Consider the following 22,390-nt stretch of genomic DNA (forward strand, 5'->3'; position numbering starts at 1 on the left):
AATGGGAGGGGGCGGGGGGGGGGGGGGGGGGGGGTGTAGGCAGTATACAATATGTCAGTCACTCTGTCTGTGAGAACTTCCATGCCATAGCACCTTTCAGGAGAAATGAAAAAGTGCATGGAGTACAAATTGGAGAAAAAAAATATACAATATGTCAGTCACTCTGTCTGTGAGAACTTCCATGCCATAGCACCTTTCAGGAGTGCATGGAGTACAAATTGGAGAAAAAAAATACTTACATGTAGCTTATTGCCATTGTCAAGGACGGCTCAGACAGCTATTGGATATAGTTGATCAATGACATCTCAAGTCAGCCTTCCTTCAAACTCTGTCACCATGCCATGATGCATTCAGAAGTACACTAATTGTGTCGTTTCATTCATATTGTAGACTAGTGTTTGAGTATAAGTTATCAACACGGATAAAATGCAATACAACTACGTTAAATGTGTTTCATTAAAAATACATGCACATTCACTCCGATGTATCTTTACCTATTTGCACTTAAATCTAAACCCTTGAGTTTTTGAAAGATTTCGCTGCAGCAAGTCAATAAAGAGATCTATTTTCAAACTGTTTGGGTTAATTCTTATTCAAGGGTAGGCTAAATGTTTATGCAATGCAGCATATCGCAAATCCTATAGGGATTGTATACAGCGTGGGAGATCTTTTGGGACTACAATTGCCCAAAATTGTCTTTGAGTTCTTTATGACAAATTAGGTGTTTTATTTTTTTGGGTTATTTTTTGTTATTATAAACCTTAATATAACTGTTATTAATACACAGATAGATTGTTATTGTTACAGCCTACTATTTGAATTCAACGAATTCACTGTTGACAAATAAATGACAAACACATGAATACATCTAATGTATTATATTCAGCATTTACAAATGCAAATCATTATCAATTTTGGGTCAGAAATGACCCCGTTGGAGGTTTTAAGATTTAAATATGTTGGTGCTTTTAGGATTAATTTCCATTGGGATCGAATATATAATATGATCATACTAATATCAACATATTGTTACATATTTGTTACAGAATACATTTGACAAATAATCATAACGGAATTACATTTCAGATAACCTATTGGTTAAAACTTTGAAATGTGGACTTTCAAAATGCTAGCTACCATCCACTACAACCTTTTGAACATACGTAGGCCTACTATTCAACCAATGCTTTTTCTTCTCTAAATCCTGATTTAAAAAAAATCTGATTCTGAGGAATGACTCGTGTGTGGACATGTATGTTTAGTATAATTATTTGTGAGATATCACTTGGCTTGACCTGGTTATACAATAATAAACGTGTACACATTTGGATGGAATTGAACATTGACATGAGGTGAGGTCAGTGGCTGGCTAGGAACTGCCTGTCTAAAAAAAATCTGATTTGCTCACAAATAAACTTTGATGAAGCAAAAATTCACCGTACAACAGATAACTTCAACAATCAGGGTGACATAAGCTATTAACCAAAATTGACAACGTCAAGAAAAATCCTCAAATGTAAATACCAATGTAGCCATCATACACAGGCGATAGCCTCAGATGGTGGCATATTTCATATCATACTACAAAATGACCCACTGATCAACATAGCTCAGCCATAGACCGAGTTACAACTGATAGCTGGCACTAAAATACCAACGTATGGACACATTTCATCCAAATAATTCACAACACAAACTCCATAGCCTTTCACAATGGATTTACAATACTTCCAACAAAGTCTTAATATCAACACTCGAAATGAATGAAAATGCAGTATAAATTGTTAAAAAAAAGTGTCTCAAAATGAAATTCTACCTTAATAAATAAAATGCATCAAAGTAATATTGTCTATTCTCATATTCATTCAACCGTAGCCTAACCCGTAAAATGCAAAGAAAAATGCATTTATAAAATGCATCGTTGTAGGACCAAGAATGACAAAATGATCAAACCTGGCTTTCATTTGAACACTGACATTGTCAAAAAATGTTGTACAACATTCCTCTAGTCTCATCTGTAATCGTCTTGTCTGCTTCGGGTTTCTGTGTCTGTCAGGCTGAGTGTGGTTCATTTGATCGGATGATTTTCTATCCCTTCCTCTGATGAAGGTCAGGTAACTCCGGTGTTGGTATCCCTCTCTGAATTATACCAAGTTTTCCTTCAAAATGCAACTTGGAAAATTGTTTTAGGTACAGTATAGTATCAATTGGTCAGGTTGCTTTTGCTTGCCAGCTAAATTATGTAGACACACCCACATGTGCAGAGTTTACCACACAACATGATGAGGTAATACGTATGCACAAAATAGGAAATTGTCTCAATAAACAAATTAAACTATAGGCAAAGCAGTGAGGCCTATGCTGTCCCTATCCAGACAGTGACTGTATGGGAATGCCCTTGCACGCTTTGATGCCATTTTAGCCAATTTTGAAATGTTGAGTATAAAAAACCACCAGAATCAGCTTTTTTATTAGACTATCACAGGGTAAGCACTGCCTGCACTGCCTACCCTGCCTACATGTCACTGGAATTGATGCATAGCTGACTAGAGAGGAGAAAGAAAGACAAATAGATACAAGGTGGAGAAACATACATGATTTGCCATTGTGAAATGAATAGTAGCTAAAAGGCATACATGTAGCCTGAAATCTGAATACCTGAAAACAATAGTGACATAGAACTATACTCAAGTTTGGGTTTCAGGTGATTAGTTATGCCCACCAGTTGCTCACAAATCCATCTAAAGCAATGATTGTAACAAGGCCACCACCTAGTGGTGCTGCCTTACCTGTACACCTACCACAGACAGAGAAATGTGAAATGTGAAATTCACAAAGATGGAAAACAACTACTGTACATTATTGAGACGATGCAATCATGAAGTCAATATTGGCATTTAACTACCCAAAATAGTAGTTGAGGTAACCTACAGCTTGACCACATTAACGGAGGCTCCCTGATGCCTGGAATGGGAAATGGTTCAAGTTCAATATAGCATCTCCACTGGTGACTCTCGTGATCCTTTCCTGTTTCATGGACATGATGCATACCAGACCATATAGACAAGACTCTGGAGCCTCACACATTACCAGGCTTACAGCTTTTCTCTATGACTGGGAACAACTCACTTCCAAGCTTCGATTGGACAGACCGAAATTCAATTCATTCCAAGTCAATCTGACCCTTCTATAAGGTCTATCACAAACTTTTCATAAATTGGACATGTGGTTCCTGAGTTCAATATTGATTTGAATGTAAATTGACCTATTGTGAAAGTAAATTGGATTGGATTATTCTATGTAGTGGATAATTTTTTAAAATTTGAATCAAAACAGCCAGAGGTTTGTAAATTACAGAATACTATATGGGGTGTATGGGGGCCTCGGACCGGGGTCTATGGGGGCCTAGGGATGGGGTCTATGTGGTCCTCGGACCGGGGTCTATGGGGGCCTAGGGATGGGGTCTATGTGGTCCTCGGACCGGGGTCTATGGGGGCCTAGGGATGGGGTATATGTGGTCCTCGGGCCGGGGTCTATGGGGGCCTAGGGATGGGGTCTATGTGGTCCTCGGACCGGGGTCTATGGGGGCCTAGGGATGGGGTCTATGTGGTCCTCGGGCCGGGGTCTATTTATTGTGAAAAATGAAGAGTGGTAAAAGCACTATTTTTTAATCTGGAGTCATTTTTAATAATCTAAACATCATATTTTCACTAACAACATCAGCAGATGTGCATGATACATTCCGTGAGAGTGTGACATTTGGAAAAGACTGACACTTCAGAAATGTAAAAAACGGATCACTTTTTAAACATTTTATTGAACCTTTATGTAATCAGGAAAACACTCTGGGGGTTAGAAACATGTACATGTAAATGCATAATAAAGTACCCCTTAACATTGTAGTGCTCTTATCCATGTCATCATTGCACCAGGTTATGTTATATTATTAATCATCTGGAAAGGTCCTGAAAGCCATCTGAATCCATCTCTGCAACTATGAAATGTTTAGTCCAGATTTATATTAGCTATTCAGCAATTAAATTGAATATGTTTTTCTTCCAACTGACTTGATTGATTTGTGGTTGATCGATTTGTCTGTACTCAAAGACCGGTCTTGATAGATACATTACATGCATCTCTCTCACAATCTATAGGCTACTTCCAATTGGTGGGTCCCTTAGACATGATGGATGTATTCAGAGTAGCACAGGCCTACCTCTATCCATAGGACTCCTGTGGAACTCCTCATTTCATGGCACGGCCTCCTTGCCACATATAAACAGCTTATCTGTTGAATGAATAAAAGGTCAAGTAAGTGAGACATTTTTCAGATAATGTAACGTGTATAAACTGTGTAGTTCAACCTGGCTATCAATGTTACCGTCAATGCTGTTGAGTATTCAACAACAATCACAACCACCAGAAATGACTAGCACCACCACGACACATCATAACGATTCACCATCCATCATAAATCTACTTCCCTAAACAGCCGAGCGTTTCAGTTGGGCAGAGATCAAATCAAATCAAATCAAATTTTTAATTTGTCACATACACATGGTTAGCAGATGTTAGTGCGAGTGTAGCGAAATGCTTGTGCTTCTAGTTCCGACAATGCAGTAATAACCAACAAGTAATCTAGCTAACAATTCCAAAACTACTACCTTATAGACACAAGTGTAAGGGGATAAAGAATATGTACATAAAGATATATGAATGAGTGATGGTACAGAGCGGCATAGGCAAGATACAGTAGATGGTATTGAGTGCAGTATATACATATGAGATGAGTATGTAAACAAAGTGGCATAGTTAAAGTGGCTAGTGATACATGTATTACATAAGGATGCAGTAGATGATATAGAGTACAGTATATACATATACATATGAGATGAGTAATGTAGGGAACATTATATTAGGTAGCATTGTTTAAAGTGGCTAGTGATATATTTTACATAATTTCCCATCAATTCCCATTATTAAAGTGGCTGGAGTTGAGTCAGTGTGTTGGCAGCAGCCACTCAATGTTAGTGGTGGCTGTTTAACAGTCTGATGGCCTTGAGATAGAAGCTGTTTTTCAGTCTCTCGGTCCCAGCTTTGATGCACCTGTACTGACCTCGCCTTCTGGATGATAGCGGGGTGAACAGGCAGTGGCTCGGGTGGTTGCTGTCCTTGATGATCTTTATGGCCTTCCTGTGACATCGGGTGGTGTAGGTGTCCTGGAGGGCAGGTAGTTTGCCCCCGGTGATGCGTTTTGCAGACCTCACTACCCTCTGGAGAGCCTTACGGTTGTGGGCGGAGCAGTTGCCGTATCAGGCGGTGATACAGCCCGACAGGATGCTCTCGATTGTGCATCTGTAGAAGTTTGTGAGTGCTTTTGGTGATAAGCCGAATTTCTTCAGCCTCCTGAGGTTGAAGAGGCGCTGCTGCGCCTTCTTCACGATGCTGTCTGTGTGGGTGGACCAATTCAGTTTGTCTGTGATGTGTACGCCGAGGAACTTAAAACTTACTACCCTCTCCACTACTGTTCCATCGATGTGGATAGGGGGGTGTTCCCTCTGCTGTTTCCTGAAGTCCACAATCATCTCCTTAGTTTTGTTGACGTTGAGTGTGAGGTTATTTTTCTGACACCACACTCCGAGGGCCCTCACCTCCTCCCTGTAGGCCGTCTCGTCGTTGTTGGTAATCAAGCCTACCACTGTTGTGTCGTCCGCAAACTTGATGATTGAGTTGGAAGCGTGCGCGGGGTAGCGGTGGCGTGCGTGGCCACGCAGTCGTGGGTAAACAGGGAGTACAGGAGAGGGCTCAGTCCTACCGCATTAATCATCCATCATGTCTTATCAATGAAGCCCTGACATTATGATTAGATGCATGTTATGCATGGTTGATGATGGATAGAGTTAGATATCAGCCTGCCCATTCGATCACTTTGGACAAGACATGTCTCTTGGGACTCGAGGGTAAGCTTGCTTGGCTCTTCTGAAAGGTTACTTTAGAAAATAAGTACATCTTGGACTGGGATGTCTACTGGTACAGCTGCGGCTGGGCTAATCCACGTTGCTGTAATAGTCAGCCATTACCTGGCAATGATCCCCTGACTCCATTTTAAACGCTGGGTGTGTTCGAGCTGTAAGCCCAACGAAGACGACTGTAGACGATAGTCAGTGAGTGAAGTTGTGGAAGGCACATCTGCAATAGCAGAAAGTCGGACGCTGTAGTGGTTTTCCAACTGCAAGGCTCAGATCAACATTGCAGTGTCACCATAGCTGCTATTGGTTCTAAAAGTTATTCTGTATAAATGTCTAAATCAACTTTTCTATACCCCCATATCACACACTCACAAACTGGAAACATAATGTGCGTGCAATGAATTGGTTACAGAGATATCTAAAATCTCACCTCCATTCTTCTTATTCGATGAGGTTTGACAGCGGTTGGCATCCGATAAATGTTGCATTTGAAAAATGAATTGAATTGAAAAAAATCAACAAATACCCTACCATCTAACCCTACACTCACTAAAAAACCCAACACCCTTCTCGGCTGGTTAAGTCTATCTAGTCCTACCTCAGTCCAACAGCCTGAAAAGACGGGACACACTTAACACGCCCTCTAACTCCTCGTACACCCAAATACCTCTCTGCAGCTTACACCACAACCTACCTTTTCTGCAACTTACATTCCATCCCTGCAGTACAGTTGAAAACCATTGCTATAAACGCTAAAAACCGAATCTCACTGAAGCATATACAGTATCTTAACATTACTTGTCGGGCAAAGACTCAACATCAAAACTCAAAAGAACAGACGACTCTTCTGTTTCACGCCACCCTGTCTGTGTTGCACCAAACGACGAGCATCACAAACACCAGGAATCTTCCCCTTCGGTTGGTCATCTTTCACATTTACCGCTACCCCAGTAATCACTCCTTTCAATGGTGCCCTTTTCTTGAGAGCAAAACAATTCACATTCGTATAACAAGGAGCGCCTGCTCCCTCTGACCAGCAGAAACACAAACAATTATCACAAGACCACTTCTGGTTACCTTCCCCGATTCCACAGCACCCAACTCTGTTTTTACCCACCCTGAAATCACAAATGGGTCAGCCAAAAAGCAAGGGTCCACTTTTCACAAAATTGTCACTCCTACAGTCACAGACTCATCTTTATCCTGACCCTCGGTGCAAGCCACGGGCTCCGAGAACTTCATCATACCTACCACCTCCGATACTTCACCCTCTCTCACTTCCATTTCTCATCCTGTCTTCGATCCGGCATACAGCTCACCCTGCATACACTTTCTAACATTCTTTGTTAACAAACCATCTCCCCTTTTCCGTCATTTTAACCGATTCAAGCTCACCCTCCTCCTCCCCCTCCCTCTTTGACCTTCTCTGCCTCTCTTTTCCCCTCCATTCCTCCTCCCTAATCCAAGTAAAACGTCTCCTGATGATAATACTGTACTTCTCCAGTCATATATCTTGTTCTTGCCATTTTGCCATTTTCCATTTTGCCACTTGCCTTCCTAAGCTTCCTAAGGAAAAGAGCAATCTCATTTCAATAACGTGTACTTTGATAACAAATGGAGATGAGCCTTCATTCATTCTCACCACTTTCATCTGTATCCCTTGTAGATTTTGAATTGTGGCAAAGTTGGTTCCTTGTTTCAGTCACATCTTTGGCCATCTTTGGCCACATCAGTCACATCCCAATTGTGATTGATCCCTGAACCCATGTGACGCCGTTTTGAAGTGTATAAAAACCTCCTTCATTACCCTACCTGTAAAAAATCCTGATAAAGGCCAAAATGTGTTGGGTGAAGTTGTATCAATAGAAAATACTGTCCTCCAAATGTTGCTGTTGCTGTACCACTTGAGGAATCTCACCGTAGCCTTGAGCCACACGCAGCCACAACCCCTAACGTGTAAGTAATTTATCTACAAAAATAATGCTATGACACTAAAATAGAGGGTCACTGATGACCAGAGTGGTAACGTCCTGGGTGCATCTGTGACAGACTAAAGTCGAACACTGATGTGATTTTCCAACAGCAAGGCTCAGTGTTGCCGTTGTATATAAATCCTTTTGAAATGAACATGTCTCCAACCCCTTAAGCCAGTGTTTCCCAACCCTGGTCCTCGAATATCCCCAACAGTACACATTTTTATTGTAACCCTGGAAAAGCACACCTGATTCAACTTTTCAACTAATCATCAAGCCCTCAATGAGTTGAATGAGATGTGTTTGTCAAGGGATACACCGAAACGATGTACTGTTGGGGTACTGGAGGACCCACTGACATAGGCCTTGGGAAACACTGACATAGGCCTTCTCACAAAATTGAAAATATACTGTGTGTGCGTGTACATTGCGCAATCAATTGGTGAGAGAGAGAGCATCAAATATCACATTTATTTGTACATAACCACTGTATACATTCATTGTGGCCAAGTTGCTTCCTGTTTCAGTCACATCTTTGGACATGTTTGGGTCAAACAAATACAACCTAATGACTGGTTGACAATAGAGCCTCCCACACCGTAGGCGATGGCTGCACGATGACGTTGGTGAAGAGCAACTGTCCAAACGTGCAGTCGCCTGCAGTCAAAACCTCATGACCTCTCATCACAATTTTTGTCAAGTTCATGCAGTCGACGTGTATGCGCAAATCTGACAATTATTAACCCCGTAATGCAAAACACTTTGAAAGGCAGGTTGCTTAGAGGTTAAAAGCATCGGGCCAGTAACCAAAAGATTGCTGGTTTGACTCCCAAAGCTGACTAGGTGAAAAATCTGTTGATATGTTGAGGCACTAATTGCTCCTGTAAGTTGTTCTGGATAAGAACGTCTGCTAAATGACTAAAATGTACAGAAAATAGTCACCGACTAGACTGTTTGCATGGGCCCTATGAGTCTAAGTGCTTTGAACCTCATATTACCATTTGCCACAGTTAAAATCAATGGGCGCGTTTGAGTGGTAAGGCTAAAGCAACCAACTGTAGACGAAAGTCGAGCAGTGAAGTCTGGGAGGTTCATCTGCGACAGCCGAAAGTCGGACACTAATGTGGTTTTCAGTACTGCCATAGATAAAAGTTTATCTTTATAATGTTGAAATAAACATGGCTCCAACCCCCATATTACACACTCACATACTGAAATCATATGTAGGTACATTGTACTATCAATCAGTGAGAGAGAACATAAAATATCACATTCATTTGAATATATCCACTGTATACATGAATTGCGTCAAGGGTGGTGCCTGTGTCAATAATGTGCTTGGTCACATTCACATGGGTCAAACAAAAACACCCTAATGATTGGTTGGCAATAGAGCTTCCCACAATGCAGGTGATGGCTGCAGGAGGAAGTTGGTGAAGAGTGACAGCAGTTAAGACTTCATGACCTTTCATCGCATGCTATTTGTAAAGTTCATGCAGTTGACATCTAGGGGGCAAGTAGGACAATTTTTAACCCCATAATGCAACACACTTTGAAAGGCGGTGACCATCTTTGGCAAAAAATGATCTGCTCGAACACGCCAAATGTTATATATATTATATTTTAGCTAAGATAGCTAGTAAGCTAGCGTCATAAGTTTGTCTCAAAAAAGTGCAGCGTGTTGATTCAATTTGACATTTTGCGGCCACAAGAGTGACACGTGACTACAGTTTTCATTGAATTGTGGGTCGTATCAACCCTACAAGTGACCATACTGGGCTTGTTTGAGTGGTAGGACTTAAGCAACTGACTGCAGACGAAAGTCGAGGACTGAAGTTGGGGGAGGTGCATCTGCTACAGCCGAAAGTCGGACACTGATGTGGTTTTCCAACAGCAAGGCTCAGTGCAACATGGCAGTGTTGCTATTATTTATAAATGTTTTTGTTGTTGTAACCCCCATATCACACACACATACTGTAAATATATGTGTGTACATTGTACTATCAATTGGGTGAGAGAGTCTCAAATATCCCATTTATTTGTACATGTCTACATCCACTGTATACATATAAATCCTGGCAAAGTTGCATCCTGTTTAGTCAGGTCTTTGGTCCTGTTTGCATGAGTCAAACAAAAACACTCTAATGATTGGTTGACAAATAGTGCCTCCCACAATGCAGGCAATGGCAGCAAGTTGCAGCTGGTGAAGAGCAACTGCAGACAATTGAAGTCAACTGCAGTCGAAACTTCATGACCTTTGATCACATGGTCAAAGTTCACGCAAGTTGGACAATTTGTATCCCCATAATGCAGCACACTTTGAAAGGCGGGGACCAACGATGGACACCAATTTAACAAAAGTGATCCGCTTGAACGCTCCCACTGTGAATCCCAAACCACCTCCTCGCCCCTAACTACCTACTCGCCTGTAGGGCCCTCCATTGTCACGTGTTGCTGATGAAACTCTGAGGGTGACTTCCAGAGAGTAGTGATGGGATCAATAAACCCATCAACTTCAAGACACACTCCTGAAGTAATGAAGTGAACATGAAATTCAAATGAACAAATCCCCCCTGTTTTACAAGGTATAAACCTCAGTAAGAGTTAAACATTTAATTTGGAAGGTATTTCATCTGTGACGTGTCAAGTCTCGAAATCTGACATAACCAAATGCAGCCTGCAGCCTTGCTGGCTCGGTCGAAGTGGCTATCTGAGGGTCTAATTAGCCCTTACACCCTCAATAATAATCACTCTCTCAGCTTTGGGCCAAAGGTGTTCACTCTCTCCCTAGAGCTAAATCGAGGGCTGGGGAGGCATATTTTTGGAATTGGACAGCACCTTAAGATGGCAATCAAACTGCATCCGGCTTCGATGGGGATTCAGGGATAATGGCTAGCGCAAGTGACGTAAAGTAGTTTGATATTTTCCAGTATTTTTCCAGTCTGCCATCAAATGACTGTTATGATTAATGAGGTAACCACTTCTGCTGCTCTAAGGGGATCTATTATTAGGCTGTTGAGAAAGTGTTTGTTTATCATTTGTTCTTCTTCATTTTCAGGACCTCCATTGCTTTATTCCCCGCTTGCCAAAACGCCAAAACGCCAAAACTTTACTTGAAAACTTGAAACAAAAGCAGCCAAGTTAAATGTAATGCGGACATGAAACACATGGGGGCAGCAGCATAATATCTATGAAACATCCCAACCATCAACAAAGCCAAAATCCAAGCATATAAGCATATAATGGCATATAAGCAGAGAATGAAAGCTCTTACAATATTCAATGATTACATTTCTCTAAAACAGGTTATAGGCTACATGTGCACCACCAAGTCAGAACAATAGGCAAAATTAAGAGGGGAAAATAGCCCAAATTATTAGGGTTAGACACATGGGGTACTAACAGTTTGCTACATAACATACACTTAGTATTGCTTTCTTAGCTACAGTATGCAGATCTCCCTGGCTTATGACATAATTTATGCAGCAGCATACAATACATTTTTGGACTCACCTTGTTGTGCTGTGCTCACTTGAACAGGAATGTGGCACTGTGGTCCATCACGTGCAAATTTTGTCATCAAACTTTGTCATCAAAGTCTGACATTCTCTGGATTTAACTTCTTATGGCTGGGGGCAGTATTGAGTAGCTTGGATGAATAAGGTGCCCAGAGTAAACTGCCTGCTACTCAGGCCCAGTTGCTAATATATGCATTACTATATTTGGATAGAAAACACTCTGAAGTTTCTAAAACTGTTTGAATGATGTCTGTGAGTATAACAGGAATCATATGGCAGGCAAAAACCTGAGAAAAAAATCCAATCAGGAAGTGGGAAATCTGAGGTTTGTAGTTTTTCAAGTCATTGCCTATCGAATATACAGTGTCTATGGGGTCATATTGCACTTCCTAAGGCTTCCACTAGATGTCAACAGTCTTTAGAACCTTGTTTGAGGCTTCTACTGTGAAGGAGGGGGGAATGAGAGCTGAATGAGTCAGGGCTCTGCCAGAGTGCTATGAGCTGATCAAGCACGCTCACGTGAGAGTTAGTTCCATCGAATTTCTACAGACTAAGGAATTCTCTGGTTGGAACATTATTGAAGATTTATGATAAAAACATCCTAAAGATTGATTCTATACTTTGGTTGACATGTTTCTACGAACTGTAATATTACTTTTTGCATTCTGATGAAGATCATCAAAGGTAAGTGAATATTTATAATGCTATTTCTGACTTTTGTTGACTCTGTTGATTATTCCATGGTGTGCTTTTTCGGTAAAGCTTTTTTGAAATCTGACACAGTGGTTGCATTAAGGAGAAGTTTATCTAAAGTTCCATGCATAACACTTGCATTTTCATCAACATTTGTGATGAGTATTTCTGTAAATTGATGTGGCTCTCTGCAAAATCACTGGATGTTTTGGAAGAAAAACATTACTGAATGTAACGCGCCAATGTAAACTGAGATTTTGATTAATTTGATCTCTATTTCTGTTTTTTGTGACTCCTCTCTTTGGCTGGAAAAATGGCTGTGTTTTTCTGTGACTAGGTGCAGACCTAACATAATTGTTTGGTGTGCTTTCGTCATAAAGTATTTTTAAAATCGGACACTGTGGTGGGATTAACAACAAGTTTTTCTTTAAAATGGTGTGAAATACTTGTATGTTTGAGGAATTTTATTTATGGGATTTCTGTTTTGAATTTGCGCCCTGCACTTTCACTAGCTGTTGTCATATTGATCCCGTTAGCGGGATCTAAGCCATAAGAAGTTTTAAGTTGCTTTCAAGACAACTGGGAACTCTGAAAAAAACAAGGTTGAATCATGATGACGTCAGTGATATTCAGGTCGTAGCTCTAGAAAGAAAGAGGCCCGAGCTCCTTATTTACAATTCCGAGTTGGATGACTGTTCAAAACATATTTTCCCAGTCGGAGCTCATTTTTTCTGAGTTCCCAGTTGTCTTGAACTTACGGAAGTCAGATCTCGCAGTTCCAAGTTAATAGTTGTTTTCAGCCCGGGCACAAATCATGCTTCATTGACAGAATGGCCAATGTTGAGTGTTTATAATTTTAAACTTGGAAAAGAGACCCCAATTCCCAGACTTGGGACCACACCACCACTCCACTGAATAGCAGGCTAGTGATTGCTTTGCAATGCTTGCAGCTAGCCACTGATTCTTTCCAAACCACTAATTGTTGAATTTGCAATTTTCAACTTGTTTTGTAATGTTTATGTCCAATGGCCAATGAGCACCGACAATTGTCTATAATCATTATTATTCTTCATATGACAGAAAAAATGTTTCCAAAACCATATCAGGTGCTAGGAAATATTTTATTTTAGACAGAGCATTTGGCCAGCATCAGACAGTCGGAGCGTCGGGGCATTTGCCTAGGACGGTATGGTAAGTGGAATGACCGAATATAATGTAATGCAATTGGAGTCATGATAAGGGCAAGTAAAACCCTAGTGCTCTCAAATTTTAGGCGGCATTTTGCCTTCTCCCTACAGTTCTCAGCAATTATCTTCGCCCATGACTGCCTTATGTGAGCTACAATCCCCACGCTGTGTTTTAAAGTTTAGAAACGTCATTAATCATCGCTTCCATTGCAGCTTTCAAAACATATGAACCTTATATTTCATCAGCGAGAAAGATTCCTTCCAATAAAAAATATACACTTACTGTAACAGTTTTGCACAGATCCATACAGCTATGGGTGCCTGCATCCGACAAAACTACATTTCCGCTTCACTTCCCAAGTTACGCTTCCACACTGGTGTTCAGAACATGCTAGATAGCTACAGGAAAAGGAGCACTGAGCACGTCCTCCTTCTCATCGATGGGGCTGTAGTGGAGCAGGTTGAGAGCTTCAAATTCCTTGGTGTCCACATCAACAACAAACTAGATTGGTCCAAACACACCAAGACAGTCGTGAAGAGGGCACGACAAAGCCTATTCCCCCTCAGGACACTAAAAAGATTTGGCATGGGTCCTGAGATCCTCAAAAGGTTCTACAGCTGCAACATCGAGAGCATCCTGACCAGTTGCATCACTGCCTGGTATGGCAATCGCTGGATGGCACTTCAGAGAGTAGTGCGTACGGCGCAGTACATCACTGGGGCAAAGCTGCCTGCCATCCAGGACCTCTACACCAGGCGGTGTCAGAGGAAGTCCCTAAAAATGGTCAAAGACCCCAGCCACCCCAGTCATAGACTGTTCTCTCTACTACCGCATGGCAAGCGTTTCCGGAGTGCCAAGTCTAGGATAAAAGGCTTCTCAACAGTTTTGTCCCCCAAGCCATAAAACTCCTGAACAGGTAACCAAATGGTTACCCAGACTATTTGCATTGTTTGCCCCCCCCCCCCAACCCCTCTTTTTACGCTGCTGCTAATCTCTGTTTATCATATATGCATAGTCACTTTAACTATTAATTCGTACATACTACCTCAATAGGGCCGACCAACCAGTGCTCCCGCACATTGGCTAACCGGGCTATCTGCATTGTGTCCCGCCACCCACCACCCGCCACCCACCACCTACTGCCCGCAAACCCCTCTTTTAAGCTACTGCTACTCTCTGTTCATCATATATGCATAGTCACTTTAACGATACCTACATGTACATACTACCTCAATAAGCCCGACTAACAGGTATATAGCCTTGCAACTCTTTTTTTCAATTTCAGTTGTTTATTTCTTTACTTACCTACACACACACACATACCTTTTTTTCTCGCACCATTGGTTAGAGCCTGTAAGTAAGCATTTCACTGTAAGGTTTACACCTGTTGTATTCGTCGCACGTGCCTTTGATTTGATTTGATTTGATTTGGTCACCTCTTGTTTTCCGTCTGTCATGTGGGAACACTAACCATAACGCTATCAAGGTGTGTGTCAAATCAACCATTTAACCGCTGATGTGAAAGATAAGGTCCTTATGCTTCCAAATCCGTACCAGGAGCGATGCGTGTTAATGTTCAGACTGAGCGGTGAGGATCTTAGCAAAACACTGCCTTTGTCCAATGACTCTTATGTGTCATGTAATGGAACTGAACGTCATGATCATGGGCTAGCAGAACCTGTGATAGTAAGGGACAAGGGTTAATAGAAAACCTTTCTTGGAAAGCAGGGCATGATCGGGTCTGAAATAGTAAACAGGATCAGAACAATCCGCTTTTAACAATAAACTAAAATGGGCAAATACTTAGACCTATCTGATTGATAGGTGCCATACTGATCGCCAGGGGGCGCTAAGTCCACATGTGGTCGCTGAAACCCATTTCTTCAAGCACAATTAGTCCCATCCTTCCCCATACTGCAGTTGGTACGTGGGGCCAATAAATCTCTCTCGCTCTTTCTGCATGGTTCATTAACAGTTTATTAACATATGTTTTTATTTTGAGATAGTAAATTTTATCGTGGCGTTATTTACCATATTCTCCTTTCTTTGTGCTGTAATCTCCAGGGATTCAAATATGTCTATGGTCTATTCGATTTTATCTGGAAATGACCGACGTGGGTCCTTTGTATATGAATTCTATTTACATGGGGGACTTTCCCCCAATTACTTTTCGGGTAGTCGATATAAAACAAAACAAAAATACACCACAAAAGACCATGACACAACGAAACTATATTGATGACGCGCAAGGTTGTAGGGATTTACTGTACAGTCCCAGTAATGCTTCAAACATGTTGAGCTTCTTTATAATATGTTTTATTTAGTTAAAACATATTTACGTCTATTTAGTCGATAACTGTTCTTCTACATGATTGCAGGCTAATGCATTCATACCTTCAGTGATCGGCATATAAAAAAATAAATAACATATAGCCTAGGCCTACTAGTTGCTGTCATTTACAGAAGTCACTGTACATAATAATAATAATAATAATAATAATAATAATAATAATAATAATAATAATAATAATAATAATAATAATAATAATAATAATAATAATGTATAATAATAATAAATCATACCTATTACTTATTGACTTTATTGCACTTACATTTATGTTCCCTGATAATGGTCGTCGTTTACCGTTAATACAGAGAGGAATCGGGGATTGGGTGGGCAGAGGCACGTTGTGAATTGTGTAAACAGCTCGGGGCAGTGGAAAAGTTCATGCCCGGGTCCCAGTAAGGAGAAACCGGCGGAGCACCAGGCCAGTGGACGGCCATTTAATCAATACGACCTGTAAGAGATTAGTGCGTTATTGTGCCTCACAAGGCCATTTAGCAGACGCTTTTATCCAAAGCGACATACGTGTATACAATTTAGGTATGAGTGGTCCCGGGAATCAAACCACTACTCTGGCGTTTCAAGCGCCATGTTCTACCAACTGAGCGACAAAGGATCAATTAACAAGTTCATATTTTTGCCTCTTCTGTATATTCTCTAAAAGTTTGGCAAAAGAGAATATGTTGGGGAGCATCGCATTCATACAAAATATTTTTTTTGTATCGCCTGTGTAATAGCCAAAGGCATTTCATATCAGTTACGCTCCCATACAAGTTTGTGTTGCTTGCATTTGTATTTAGGCACATTTTAAGAACAATGGATTCCCTTAATTGCATGAAATATTTTTATATATATATTTTTTTTTACTATTCTTGCTGAGGGGCTAATACCTCTTGTAAAAAGGCCTACTTTATTTATTCAAAATTGCTAGGTATGCCTGAAGAAATACTAGGCTAAATAAATATCAAAACGATAATATAACTTAGGCCTATATAGAATGACTGTAATTGTTTCGATATAATGCAAACCTGGTCGTGCAAACCTGGTCGTCCATAAACATTGATGGTGTGTTTTTAAAATGTTTGAATAGTGAGACCATTTTGGTTGAAAATGTTTTGTTTTAGTAATACAATTGGTCCTCTTAAAAAAAAACATTTTAAAACGGAACATTTTAAAACGGAATATCGTGGTGAGGCTGGGCTGCGTGTTGTCCATGTTTATCCGCCTATAATATAGAGATGGTAAGAAGTATGAAGGTTATATAGGGAATAGATCAATACGATCCAAGGGATCTGAAGCTTGTTTAGACACCTTCAACTTGATACAATCTGTCTGAATTTAATAAATGATGTATTCACTGAGCAAGTATATAGGAGCTTTCCCGTGCAACAAAAACGAATGGTATGCCCTATATAGTTTATCTTGTCTAGCCTACGTGACAATGCCCTTATTCCGTTTAATATTCACACATTTTGACCACAAGAATGACACAATTAGCTGTCTGATCACGCCATTTGCTTCTTCTGTTCAATCTGCTTCTCACTTAGAGCAAACCTTCGCAACTTGACCCTTTCTCCGGACAAACTAGCTTTAATTCTGCCGTAATGAGATCTCACATACCGCCCACTGAACGGAAGGAGGAGCGCTTTGATCCGACCACGCGTGTTGATTGAGACTTTTAACTAACATACCGCCTTAATAAAGCATCGCATTAAGATGCTAAACAGCAGGAGGCAAACACTGGGGATTATTTCCGCCTCGTAACTCGTATTTATTGCATATTTGAAAACAGATGTGCGGCTGGATATTTTAATGGAGTGATTCAGCCAAACGGAGATGATGGAGTGTTTGTTCTCCATTGATTTCGTAATGAATATCAAAATGTCACATTCTAAGTGAAAACTCTTTCGAAACATTATTGCAATAGCCTAGTAATTAATGTGTTAATTAAGGTCACACCATAGAATAAGGAATTGAATAGGATCTCTATGGTTCACACAATCGCCAACTGTCCTAATCATTAATAGTACATTAGCATGCTTAAATAAAAATCTAGGCCTGTAATCTCATACAGTAGTTAATAAATTTACAAAATACATTGATATTTATTATGTATCATTCCACCTGGTGGTCTCAACAATGTGTTTGCTCGTGTATGGAAATATTCTGCAATAACTAAATCTAGTCCATAATGTGATTTTGTACGTGAGCTGCTGAAGTCCAGTCTTTTGTCGGAGTGGGCTGGGAGTTACCCCTCCTCACGTTTTTCTAAAGACGTGTGTGTGGCCAGGAGCTCAATCCATTTGCTGCTCACTCTGCACTGCCTGACCTACAATTGGACAGCTCGGATTCTCTTTGGGAGGAGCATACTGGCAGCAAAAAGGGGGAAAGAAGTTAACAGCGCAAAAGTATTCTGTAGTGACGGATGCCCAAAGTTCATACGTTTTTCAATGCGCGCCTCAGCACACTGAGATGGAAACCGCTTAAACCCTATTAAGACCTGGTACAGTGCATTCCTGATAGTATTATTTGTCAAGTGACAAGACAGGAACTCCTGCTTTGAGCGCCTCAACTTTTCAGAAAGAAAAAGTGGAGCTCTCTGTCTGCATACTTTGGGAAGTTCGTTTTAGGCAGGAGCATAGTTGAGCTGTGGGGAGAAGACATGCAGGCGCGCTACTCCGTCTCGAGCCCCAACTCTCTGGGCGTCGTGCCTTACATTAGTAGCGACCAAAGCTACTACCGGGCCGCCGCCGGTGGAGGATACACCGGGATGCCGGCCCCTATGAGTATGTACTCTCATGCGGCCCACGACCAGTACCCGGCCAGCATGGCGCGAGCCTATGGACCGTATACCCCGCAGCCCCAGCCGAAGGATATGGTGAAACCCCCGTACAGTTACATTGCGCTCATTACTATGGCTATCCAGAACTCGCCTGACAAGAAGGTGACCCTGAACGGGATTTATCAGTTTATCATGGAGAGGTTCCCGTTCTACCGAGACAACAAACAGGGCTGGCAGAACAGCATCAGGCACAATCTCTCTCTCAATGAGTGTTTTGTCAAAGTTCCCCGTGATGACAAAAAGCCTGGCAAGGGGAGCTACTGGACCCTGGACCCGGACTCATACAACATGTTCGAGAACGGCAGCTTCTTGAGGAGGAGGCGACGGTTCAAGAAGAAAGACGCAATGAAAGACAAGGATGACCGGGGTGCTAAGGAGACGCCGTCTAGACAGGGCCGGGACACGGAACAGCCCGTGCAGGGCTCCCAGCCAGTCCGGATCCAGGATATTAAGACCGAGAACGGTAACGCGACACCCCCACAGGCCGCCTCGCCCTCCCTGAGCACTGTGCCCAAAGTCGAGAGTCCCGACAGCAGCAGCAGCAGCATGTCCAGCAACGGCAGCCCCCACAGCATCCCGTCCAACAGGTCCATCGGCATGGAGAGCTCCGAGCAGCAGCAGCACCACCACCAGCACAGCCAGGCCCAGGGCTTCAGTGTGGACAACATCATGACTTCCCTCCGGGGGTCCCCACAGGATGCCACAGAGCTTGCCCCGTCCCTCATCGCCTCGTCCAGGACAGGTATAACACCGTCTTTGTCCCTAAACTATTCACCGAACCAGACGTCAGTCTATAGCTCACCCTGTAACCAAAACTCTATCTCCACTACCTCGAATGCTAGCTACCATTGTAATATGCAAGCCATGAGTTTATACGCCGGGGATAGATCTAGCCACCTAGCTCCGACTACCACCGTGGATGAAACGTTGCCAGATTACTCCATCACGACCACCTCCTCCCCTCTGGCCCACGGCAATCTAAACACTGGGCAGGAGGGCCACCATCCCCACCAAGGGCGGCTTCCCTCATGGTACCTCAACCAGGCCGGGGACCTGGGCCACATCGGGGCGACCTACCCCGCCCAGCAGCAGAACTTCCACTCCGTGCGCGAGATGTTCGAATCTCAAAGAATTGGCTTGAATAATTCTCCTGTGAACGGGAATAACAGCTGTCAAATGTCATTTCCCCCTAGCCAATCCATCTACCGCACTTCAGGAGCTTTCGTGTATGACTGCAGCAAGTTCTGACCAAATTAGGTTTTCATTGTATTCTTCATAAAAATATCGTGAGTCGTTTTACCTACCACCTGCCACGACGATGGACTAAAACGAAACAGAACACAAATAATGGACAGATAAAAAAGACATGATCTTGGTTTGTAAAGAACAGTGTTACGGCTAATAACACGTAAGTCTCTTCTCGCTTTTGTGACATGTTTTAAAGATAAGAATATGCCAGTCTTTCATGGACATATTATTACGTGTAAATTGCATATAGTAATTTATTTCTAAACTGCCGGAAATTATGGACCAAACACCAAAAAGTGTTTCTAAATTGAAATGCCTTAATTGTCCAAATATGTTCCATTATAAAAAGCGGAACTTGTATATCGTCCTACTCTTTCAAAGTTTATTATTTTGTTGAAAAGTGTTCTGAAGGAATTGCATTGTTTGTTTAATAAATTGCCATTTTATTTGAGTTAAAGCTACGCCTGATTTCTTATAGACTATATGATATTTTTTTGGACAGTTTGTGTAATTTAACCAGACCTTATTTCTCACAGACAGCTGTAAACTATTTTGCACCCTGTTTGAAACCTATCGACGTGGGATCGATCACTGGCAGCGATTGATAAATCAGATTTGAAATCACAGCCATTTTTTTTGACAGGTTAGGTTACCATTCTCACTATACATTTTCACAGAAAATGTATAATTGTAATCACGGAGTTTGGTCAGTTCGTTTAGGATTGTCAACAAAATCGAGGTCGAATGAAATAATTAATAATTACCCAAATGAACATGGAATCTTTCTAGAATAGGAAAACATTTATTTCCAAAACTTTGAATTTCAATGCAACTCGATCTAGTCCGTTTTTGTTATGATGACCAAAAAACAATTGAATGCTATATGCGTAAAAATGATCCAAGATGTCAACCTTATAAACAAACAGACATATTTATCGTATGTGTTGATGATGACTTGAAGTGGCAGTGTATTTAGATGATTGTTTTGCTTCATATTTAAAGTGACACAGCTCTTCTCTTGTCAGACACGGACGATCTGTCAACATCTTGACCTGGGGCCCTCTGGCCTCATAACAGTTCATCGATGCAGGCTAGTAGTCCACACAGCAAAACTGACTTGTTTTGAATAGCCACGTGTGTTTACAGTCACATTCCAACGCTTAATTAAAATCATACCACACATGCCAAAGATAGTCCTGTAGGCACACGATGGTTTGGGGACTGCGATCTATAAAGATGACTCCAACTTTAACATATTAGGGAGATGAGAGCCAAACGCATCCTACAGCGCGTGCGCAAAGTATAGTTTCCTATGTGGCTTTTGTTTTGTATTTATAGTTAAACATATCACAAGGGTCTAACCTAATTGAAATCTTCTTTAAAAATTGAGAAATTCGTAAATAGGCATATTTTAATTGGCAGGTCTACGTAAATTATTATTATAATTTTTTTTTCAGACAGCTGGCTTGCCTCAGCTGGTTAATGAAGGGACATATTTTCCTCGTTGTCACATTTTCAAATTACAGAAACATGTTCCACTGCCTAAATTTAAACCCTTGGGAACAGCATGATATGATGTATGGTTGAAGTAAATTCGATTCATTTGTTAAATTTGCAATGAGGAGAAACATGGGCGCGCGCTTAAAGCCATGTTGTGCATAAATCCATGTATTTCTCTTCCTCCATTTGAATACTGTTATAAATGACATCTTCAGTTTATTACGGTTTTACAAATTACATATGCCAGAGCAAAATTGACATACATAAGCCTACTTTATTGTTTTCTGGTGTGACGCTAGGCCTGTGCGTAAAGTAGGCCTATGCGTAAACAAGGCCTACTATGCGTAAACAAGGCCTACTATGCGTAAACAAGGCCTACTATGCGTAAACAAGGCCTACTATGCGTAAACAAGGCCTACTATGCGTAAACAAGGCCTACTATGCGTAAACAAGGCCTACTATGCGTAAAGTGTATGCCTATTCTCAAATTCCAGGAATAAAAAAATCTCCACTAATAATGATAATATTAATAATTATAATTATAATATTACTACTATTTTAGTAATCCTTTTGCACACTATTTCCAATTGCCAAAACAACTATTGCTAAAGGCTACCAGAGCGCAACGGATGTTTTCAATGTTCAAGCATGTATTAGATATTTTCGGTTAATGTGGTTGATTTAGCTGCTAATTGCCTAGATAGGGTCAACAAAGCGCTTTAAATTTGCTTAGAATTTCCACGGCTATAGGTTATGTTAAGCGCAAAGTTAACAGCCAATAATTTGACTGTTAACTTTCGTTAGTCTAATGTCAATGTAATGGCATTGGTTGACTTGATGTTATGCTCAAGCGGATGAGGGGTAACTATTATCAAGGAGGCCCTTGGGGCTAGAGGGTCAAACGGGATATGATCATATGAGCATGGCAGCGTGTCGTGTATCCTCTGGGCACAACCATAGGCCTGGAGGTTGCAATAAATGGAACAATGTACGTCTGTCTATACGGCGTATAGTCGAACTGATCGTGTGGACTGATAACAACATTACCTCGACAAGAAAGGTATAGGCTAGCTATAGATATGTATTTTTACAAGATAAACAACTTCAACAAAAGC

The 22,390-nt window shown here is 41.2% G+C and overlaps 1 protein-coding gene across 1 annotated transcript; it reads left to right on the top strand.

The window, feature by feature from the left end:
* Positions 1-18,106: 18,106 nt before the first annotated feature.
* LOC139377366 (forkhead box C1-A-like) lies at positions 18,107-20,224 on the top strand. The gene has a single exon (XM_071120389.1). It carries the CDS (start codon positions 18,348-18,350, stop codon positions 19,773-19,775), a length of 1,428 nt encoding a protein of 475 aa, XP_070976490.1. The 5' UTR covers positions 18,107-18,347; the 3' UTR covers positions 19,776-20,224.
* The last annotated feature ends 2,166 nt before the right edge of the window (positions 20,225-22,390 follow it).

The sequence above is a fragment of the Oncorhynchus clarkii genome, chromosome 20 (assembly GCF_045791955.1).
Source record: "Oncorhynchus clarkii lewisi isolate Uvic-CL-2024 chromosome 20, UVic_Ocla_1.0, whole genome shotgun sequence".
NCBI classification, from domain to species: Eukaryota; Metazoa; Chordata; class Actinopteri; order Salmoniformes; family Salmonidae; genus Oncorhynchus; species Oncorhynchus clarkii.